Consider the following 8745-nt stretch of genomic DNA (forward strand, 5'->3'; position numbering starts at 1 on the left):
TTTTTTTTTTTTTTTTTCAGTTTAGTTGTAAAAATTAAATCCTTTAGAATTCTAATAGTCAAACCAATGTATAATACATTGATCTAATTTTTTAATTTGTGTGCAAAGCTCAGCTCTAGAACGACAAGTAAAGAAAAACAGAGAGTACTATACCTTTGTTCAATGTTCAATCCGATTTGCAAATATAAGATTCATTAAATCACCATGATTATTTAATGCAAGATAAATAATGGTAAATATAGGATAAATGCATAATTAAAAACAAAAAAAAAAATCAAAGCAAGTCAAAGTAAAGATGAAAGCTTTTTGATGCAAAGATGATGATGATGAATGGATTAAGGGTATGGTTTTCATGAGTAAAGTACATCAAAGGTTGCAACAATCTTCCCTTGAAGGAAGAAAAAACAAAGCATAAATCTAGTAGATTAAGGTCCTTAGCCTAATATTAGCCACTTCCATGGTCAAATCTCTTTCACTAAACAAGATTGATCAATTAGAGTTCTCACGGTGATCAATATGCAACCATCAACATTTATAACTATTAAAACCTGATTGTAAATTAATACACAATAAATTACTAGAGTAATAACTTTACTTAACTCTAATTTCACTACACGAAAATATGCCGGTTGTGACCGAAAAATTAGTTCCAAAATGCTCACAAAGTCACTGTTTGAAACTAATTCGGGACTGTAGTTTAAAGCGGTCGTTAATTTTTTTTATCACAAATACTAATGGTCGCAAAACGGGCACTAATTTGCGACCACTTGTTGACGCTAAATAACGTCGTATATAAGCGACCAATTTGCAACATTTATGTTCGCTGACAGAGACTGCTTGGATGTCAAATACGGGTTGAAAATCCTTGAAAACAGATCTCTCATAGAAATAGAGATATCTAGATATGGGGATCGAATAGCGATGCACAAGTTACTGCAACAAGTTGGTAGAAATATCGCTCATAAAGAAGAACCTTGGAAACAATGGATCTTAACAGATGCTCCAGAGATTTGTGATGTCCTCGAACATGACACAGTAAGTTCTTTCTCGTGTACTATTTTTCATATTATTCGTTCATGAATACTATCATTTAAACTTGGGACATATTGGTTTTAGGGTACTAGAGCTATGTCCGGCATATCATTTGATATATCTGATATTGATGAAGTATATCTATAAGAAAAGAAGCTTTTAAAAGAATGCCTAATCTTCGATTCCTCAAAGTCTACAAAAGTAGAGATGATGGGAATGATATAATGCATGTACCTGATGGGATAGAGTTTCCGCGTCGTCTAAGGTTACTAAATTGGGAGGAGTACCCAAGCAAGAGTCTTCCTCCGACATTTAATACAGAACATCTTGTCGGACTCTATTTGCGAGAAAGCCAACTTGAGAAGCTATGGGAAGGAATCGAGGTTGGTGTTGTGCTATAAATATATGAATATATATGTCATTTTCTCTTCAAGTATGCTCATTCTCTCTCTCTCTCTCTCTCTCTTAGTGCCTTAAGAATCTCAAGGAGATGGATCTGTCTAAGTCTAAGAATTTGAAGGAACTCCCGGATGTTTCAAATGCTACGAATATAGAGAGATTGTTACTGAAGGATTGCAAGAGTTTGGTAGAGATCCCATCATCGTTTTCACATCTTCATAAACTAGAGAGGTTGGATACAAGTGGATGCATAAACCTACAAGTCATTCCAGCTCAGATGAACTTGGCATCCCTTGAATGGGTCCATATGAGAGGATGCTCAAGATTGAGAAAATTTCCAATTATTTCAACGCACATCAAAGATCTGATTGTATCAAACAACACAAAGTTAGAAAATGTGTCGGCATCAATTGCCTCGTGTTGTCGTCTTCAGACTCTCGATATGAGCTACGGTGACAAGCTCAAGGGAATAACACATCTCCCTACTAGTTTAACAAATATGTCGCATCAACGGCAAGGACAAGAAGTTGATCATAGATTCATAGGCGATGCCTCCAAATTTTGAAGGGAACATCTAGTTATATTTCACTCCTTGTCCTTGCCATTACGTATCGACCCCTCTGAAGCATGCAGAGAGATGGTGGTGGTATTCGAATTCAGCAGCAAATACCGACTAGACTTCGACATTATTGAATGTGGTGTCAAGATCTTGACCCCACAAAACATCAAAAGGGATTACGACCTAGTGTTTGAAGACGACGACAATGACGTACAAATGGAGTAATAAGTGACTCCGAAGATAATGTCGTCTAGATCTTGACGGACGAAACCGACGGAAGCAACAATGGAGGATCTGGCAATAGCCACACGTGTTCACCAGAATCTGAATCTGAGGAAGAAGACGACGATGACGAGGGCTACAAAGAAAATGTTTTTAGCTAAATAATTTGGCATGTAACTAAGCTAATCGAAGAAAATGTTTCCTCTTGTTTAGTTCTAGCCTACAGTATATAGTTAGTGTTTTACTAAACGTACCCTGCGTTCAATAAAGAAAATTAACGCAAGCATTTATTGTAATAATAGTAAAACTCATAAGCAGAGGCAAAACAATCTGTGATTGTTTTAATATAATCCCACTGCTAATTTCAGTAGCTAAAATAAAATATAGTTACGAGTACAGGAAGAAGCGTCTTTTAAAGGATTCTTAAAGGTGTCTCTCAAGCAGCCAAACTCTTGGAGGCTATCTCAAAGACATTCTCAGACAACCCATTTGCAGACATTATCATCTCCAATTGTGCCTGCAAACACAAACACAACAGCTTTTAATCTAGTGATCTTCTCAGGCTATCAGACGAATCATGGTTGACGATTTCAATCAGCAAAAAGACTGGACAAATAGGTTGAATGAGGCAAAAAGAACCATGAAATGCTTCAGTGGAAATTCTAGACTTGTTTTGCATTTATCTACCGGACAATTTACCTTGGCTAGGCCCTGACGGGTTTCATCGTACCGCTTCCACCTCGAAAAGGCAGACACCATACGAGAAGCAACCTATTCAGATCAATGAAAAAGTAAATCGTTAAGCTTGCTGTTGTTGCCAAGAAGATAGTTACATTAGGTAAGCAACTGCAAAGAGACCAGATATTTTGGGACTCTAACCTGAGGGTTCAATTTGTCTAACTGGACAACAATGTCACCCAAGAACTTGTAACCTGATCCATCCTTGGCATGGAAATTCACTGGGGAACCGCAGAACCCTCCAATAAGCGAGTAAACCTGAAAGATTGTTATGGNACCTATTCAGATCAATGAAAAAGTAAATCGTTAAGCTTGCTGTTGTTGCCAAGAAGATAGTTACATTAGGTAAGCAACTGCAAAGAGACCAGATATTTTGGGACTCTAACCTGAGGGTTCAATTTGTCTAACTGGACAACAATGTCACCCAAGAACTTGTAACCTGATCCATCCTTGGCATGGAAATTCACTGGGGAACCGCAGAACCCTCCAATAAGCGAGTAAACCTGAAAGATTTTTATTGGTTTCATCGTAAGCATAGAACTGTGAAAAGTTGTGAGATGAGGGTTTCATAATTCACTTGCCTTGTTTGGGTTGCGCAGATCAAAAGCTGGGTGATCCAAAAGCTTCTTGACGTTCTCTACATTGCCAGGAATGTCGGATGTTGATTGAAGGAGGAACCATTTATTAACAACCTGAGATCAGAAACCGATAAATTTTAGTACTGCATATTCCTGGAAGTGGAAGAGAGTAACTTATGATTTTTAAATCCATACCAAGTAATCGTGCTGCCACTTGTTATAGAAGTCCGCAAGAATGTCGTCACGGGTTTTACCAGGGATCTGGGCAAGAGCTGCCAAAGCAGCAAATTGGTCGGTCAAATTGGTGGCCATCTTGTATTCATTCAGTGCAAGTTCCACATAAGCTGGATCCTCGAGAGATGCAAGATAAGCTGGAGTATTTCAACAAAGCAAAAGGTAGTGAAGTAAGTGACTAAGAGTATCTCCTTCTATTGAAGAACGGCTATGGAAAACAAACCTAGAGCTGTGTTCTTCAAAGCACGCCTCGCCATGTTTGTGTGGTCAAAGACATAAGCTTCTGTGCTCCTGTTTTTCTCGACCTGCACAAAAACAATTAAAAAAGATTCAGTTAATAAGCAGAGAACAATGTTATATGAAAACAGGAACTGCCTTTTAGTCCTTAATCCCGAAAGATACGGTATGCAGAGAGAAGAAGACATACTATCTTTAGAAGCTCGGCTTTAAGTTCAGATGCAAGCTGCTTTCTTACAAACTTTCTAACAGCATGAACAGCATCAGGATCCGCCACAGCCATCATGTCCATTATCTCTCCCTCCCCAGGCAATGTTATCGCTTTGGCTATAAATTCCTACACAATAGATACAGATACAGATTTGAAAGTCCTATCCTACACTAATATGTATAACTACGCGGGAGATAAGGGAAGGTAGAGCCATACCTTGTCCAAGCTTGAGTCAGAAAGCACACTGCCGAGACCTTGCACAAATTTTGGGTTTAGAACCAACGGTTTATTTTGCTGNTGACTAAGAGTATCTCCTTCTATTGAAGAACGGCTATGGAAAACAAACCTAGAGCTGTGTTCTTCAAAGCACGCCTCGCCATGTTTGTGTGGTCAAAGACATAAGCTTCTGTGCTCCTGTTTTTCTCGACCTGCACAAAAACAATTAAAAAAGATTCAGTTAATAAGCAGAGAACAATGTTATATGAAAACAGGAACTGCCTTTTAGTCCTTAATCCCGAAAGATACGGTATGCAGAGAGAAGAAGACATACTATCTTTAGAAGCTCGGCTTTAAGTTCAGATGCAAGCTGCTTTCTTACAAACTTTCTAACAGCATGAACAGCATCAGGATCCGCCACAGCCATCATGTCCATTATCTCTCCCTCCCCAGGCAATGTTATCGCTTTGGCTATAAATTCCTACACAATAGATACAGATACAGATTTGAAAGTCCTATCCTACACTAATATGTATAACTACGCGGGAGATAAGGGAAGGTAGAGCCATACCTTGTCCAAGCTTGAGTCAGAAAGCACACTGCCGAGACCTTGCACAAATTTTGGGTTTAGAACCAACGGTTTATTTTGCTGGAAATCAGAAACTAAGTTCAACATCAGCTTCCTTGCCAGAACTTGACCAGCCTCCCACCTAAAATACAACAAAATGAATAATCGTATTGGGGGAAGAGGATACAGAAGAACTAATATGTTGTAGAAAGGTACATACCGATTNTTTCTCGACCTGCACAAAAACAATTAAAAAAGATTCAGTTAATAAGCAGAGAACAATGTTATATGAAAACAGGAACTGCCTTTTAGTCCTTAATCCCGAAAGATACGGTATGCAGAGAGAAGAAGACATACTATCTTTAGAAGCTCGGCTTTAAGTTCAGATGCAAGCTGCTTTCTTACAAACTTTCTAACAGCATGAACAGCATCAGGATCCGCCACAGCCATCATGTCCATTATCTCTCCCTCCCCAGGCAATGTTATCGCTTTGGCTATAAATTCCTACACAATAGATACAGATACAGATTTGAAAGTCCTATCCTACACTAATATGTATAACTACGCGGGAGATAAGGGAAGGTAGAGCCATACCTTGTCCAAGCTTGAGTCAGAAAGCACACTGCCGAGACCTTGCACAAATTTTGGGTTTAGAACCAACGGTTTATTTTGCTGGAAATCAGAAACTAAGTTCAACATCAGCTTCCTTGCCAGAACTTGACCAGCCTCCCACCTAAAATACAACAAAATGAATAATCGTATTGGGGGAAGAGGATACAGAAGAACTAATATGTTGTAGAAAGGTACATACCGATTGAATTCATCTGAATCATGAGCTAGGAGGAAGAACAAGTCATCATTAGAGAGATCAGTATCAACACGAACTGGGGCACTGAATCCCCTAAATAGGGACGGAACAGGTTTTTCTGATATATCAGAAAACACAAACTCTTCTTCTTTCTGTACATTTAACAAAACATAAAGCCAGGAAAAGATAGATGAGAAGATCAGGGCAAAAGGTATAATGAACTAAAAACACTGGATGTCAGACAAGAGCGGAGGGTAATGCAATCTAGAATATATACATTACAAAAAGATCACATAAAGGACTGGTTTAAAGAAGGAAATCTCAGCTAACCTTAGTCACTCGAAGTATTGTGCTGCTGCTTGAAATGGTCTGCACTGTACCATCATGATGAACAGAGGAAAGTGTAATGTCTTTCCCACTCGAGTCCAGAAGACCAACAACCACTGGAATAAATGTAGGCTCTTTTGTTGGCTGGCCTGGAGTCGGAGGTATCTCCTGACTGGGAAAGTGATCAATCACAAAGAAACACAATGTGTCAACAACAAATTCAATATAGGTAAAATCCATAAAGGTTCAATTTCAAAGACAGGGCATAAGTTTGGCGTATTAAAAATAAAGTTTTGTGCGAATCAGGAAGAAAAAATAGAATTAGACATGAGAAGAACCAAACCTGAATTTTAAAGAGAAAGTACGAGCTTCAGCATCATAAGAGGAGACCACTTTGACAACTGGCGTTCCAGCTTGAGAGTACCTATGATGTTGTATATGGTAATATCCTTAAGAAGTATGAGAAACAAAAATTCACAAGAAATTCCACAATAATAATCTGACTAACCATTGCAAGAAATTAGCAAAATCTGCATTGTTTGCATCACGCATAGCAGCAAAGAAGTCTTCACAAGTCACTGCTTGCTCATCATGTCTTTCAAAGTAGAGATCAATTCCCTGTAACATATGAACAAATAGAGATGATCAGAACATGTTACATGAATATCTCGCCACTATATCCACACAAAAAACAAGTAGCTTTGGAAAGCAACCTTTCGGAACCCCTGACTTCCTAGTAGAGTTTTGTACATCCTGACAACCTCAGCTCCCTAGGAAAACATTATAAAAGTCAACTAGGGTTTCTTGCTTACTACAAATAACAAAACACAATAGCTAAAGAGCTAAACCTTTTCATAAACCTGAAACAACAACAGAAATCAAATATTTGTGTTAGAACAAATATGTAAGGGGTTGATAGGAAATGGAAATATGAATAAAAAGGAATTCTCAAATCCCTACCGTCACTGAGAGAGTAGGTAATGGCCAGAGATGTAATGCAGGTTCGAGAAGGTTACAAAAGCAGAAGCACGTTAGATTGGAACACAATGCTGAGATTAACATAATAAAATCTTTTAATGGAATTCTTTATTGTGAAGAGAAACTTGCCTGTGTAGAAGTTGTCCATCTGCCAGAGAAAGGAAAAGAGCCATATTTAGAAACACTTATAATATCAAGTCCATTAACACTTCCAACGCAAAATAAGATAATCTCTGACCTTGATGTATGAATGTGGACGAACTGGATGTGCCATAGGACCACCATCCTGATAAATTAGAGGACAGATAATTTGGCATGAGAAGATAAAACAATCCCATGAATAGGCCTCAAAGGAGTACAAAATAAGATACCTGCGGAAATTGATAGATCCGAAGCTTTGAAACATCAGCAATGCGCTTGACAGTTCGGCTTCCCATGTCAGATGAAAACTCCTGTATAGATTTTGCAAATTTATATCATTAGATAAGAAAAATTACCATAACCATCTTCGAATAGCAAAAGGATAAAATATACCTGGTCACGGAAGACAGTAAGTCCTTCCTTTAGACTGAGCTGGAACCAGTCACGGCATGTCACCCTGTTTTTACAAGTAGACTTTTAGTCATATATTAGGCCACATACAAACAACGTTTCTTTTCTGAAATATACTGCACAGACAAGCATCTATCTTATACCACACAAACAAAATTAGAAGATTCAATAAGAAAGAATTAATCAATTGTAGCAAAGGGAAGGAGAGATGAGGCTAACCTGTTCCCTGTCCAGTTGTGAAAGTACTGCACAAAGAACACAATGAAAGATGTGTTTATTGAGAATTAACTAAACATCAGGAAAAGAATTCAATTAACAACATATCATATTATAACGTACCTCATGACCAATGACACCCAAAATAGCAGCGTAATCTGCATCTGTTGCAGTTTCTGGAGATGCTAGGACAAGCTTGGAATTAAATATCTGTAAAATAGAAGCTCATGGATCACCATCAAAATATAATATATTTTAAAGTACATCAGTTCTTATAAAGCAAGGAAAGGTTACATTCAAACTCTTGTTTTCCATGGCTCCCCTGAAAATCGAGCAAAAATCAATCAGTTTGTCTGGTATGACAATAAAAAAAAAGCTAAAAGACACAGACGTTGAGCTCTATGTTTTGGATTGAAGATATTAGCAAATGGACAGAAACCACCATTTGGTCATACATGTTAAAATCTGGAACGGCGACAATGTTGAAGAGATCCAGATCATACTCAAGGCCGAACACCTAGTGGACAAAGGGTACACACAAATAAATAATCAGATTCAGTAGTAACAAGTAACAACGACAATTGAAAACAATGCAAGTGCTTACATCCTCATCCCACTTCATGGCCGCCTTAAGGGAATACATAGCATGGGCAGTCTTTGGTACATCTTCTGCAGGAGTCCAGATTTTTAGGGAAACCTGCCTACCAGAGCGTGTGGTAAATGTATCATCTCTGCTCACTAGCTGTCCAGCCACCAAAGCAAATAGATAGCACGGTTTCTTGAATGGATCCTCCCATAAGGCATAGTGCCGTCCACCCTACATTTCAAAGAACAATTATGCTTTCAACAAAGACCAAGCCGAGAAGACAC

The 8745-nt window shown here is 38.3% G+C and overlaps 1 protein-coding gene and 1 long non-coding RNA gene across 5 annotated transcripts in view; one reads left to right on the forward strand and one right to left on the reverse strand.

Annotated features, from left to right (window-relative positions):
* LOC109129631 lies at positions 703-2594 on the forward strand. Its single transcript, XR_002035917.1, has 2 exons — positions 703-1035; positions 1117-2594. It is a non-coding gene; the product is annotated as an uncharacterized LOC109129631 (long non-coding RNA).
* LOC104753045 (puromycin-sensitive aminopeptidase) overlaps positions 2478-8745 on the reverse strand; it is a 9223-nt gene continuing 2955 nt past the window's right edge. For 2 of the 4 annotated variants that reach the window (XM_019238132.1, XM_019238130.1), the window contains exons 11-34: positions 8480-8629; positions 8331-8392; positions 8170-8197; positions 7999-8085; positions 7879-7904; positions 7642-7705; positions 7479-7559; positions 7346-7393; positions 7237-7255; positions 7090-7094; positions 6978-6989; positions 6843-6899; positions 6638-6747; positions 6473-6553; positions 6133-6301; positions 5806-5954; positions 5589-5727; positions 5352-5498; positions 4557-4638; positions 3724-3899; positions 3532-3642; positions 3337-3453; positions 2912-2983; positions 2478-2729 (exon numbers count right to left, since the gene is read on the reverse strand). In XM_019238132.1, coding sequence (XP_019093677.1) covers positions 2649-2729; positions 2912-2983; positions 3337-3453; positions 3532-3642; positions 3724-3899; positions 4557-4638; positions 5352-5498; positions 5589-5727; positions 5806-5954; positions 6133-6301; positions 6473-6553; positions 6638-6747; positions 6843-6899; positions 6978-6989; positions 7090-7094; positions 7237-7255; positions 7346-7393; positions 7479-7559; positions 7642-7705; positions 7879-7904; positions 7999-8085; positions 8170-8197; positions 8331-8392; positions 8480-8629 — 2073 coding nt within the window. In that variant the 3' untranslated portion in view covers positions 2478-2648. Of the gene's footprint in view, positions 2730-2911; positions 2984-3336; positions 3454-3531; positions 3643-3723; positions 3900-3985; positions 4068-4189; positions 4337-4426; positions 4490-4556; positions 4639-5351; positions 5499-5588; positions 5728-5805; positions 5955-6132; positions 6302-6472; positions 6554-6637; positions 6748-6842; positions 6900-6977; positions 6990-7089; positions 7095-7236; positions 7256-7345; positions 7394-7478; positions 7560-7641; positions 7706-7878; positions 7905-7998; positions 8086-8169; positions 8198-8330; positions 8393-8479; positions 8693-8745 lie in introns of all 4 variants that reach the window. The other 2 variants (XM_019238131.1, XM_010475321.2) reach the window with 2 other exon arrangements.

The sequence above is a fragment of the Camelina sativa genome, chromosome 16 (assembly GCF_000633955.1).
Source record: "Camelina sativa cultivar DH55 chromosome 16, Cs, whole genome shotgun sequence".
Taxonomy (NCBI): Eukaryota; Viridiplantae; Streptophyta; class Magnoliopsida; order Brassicales; family Brassicaceae; genus Camelina; species Camelina sativa.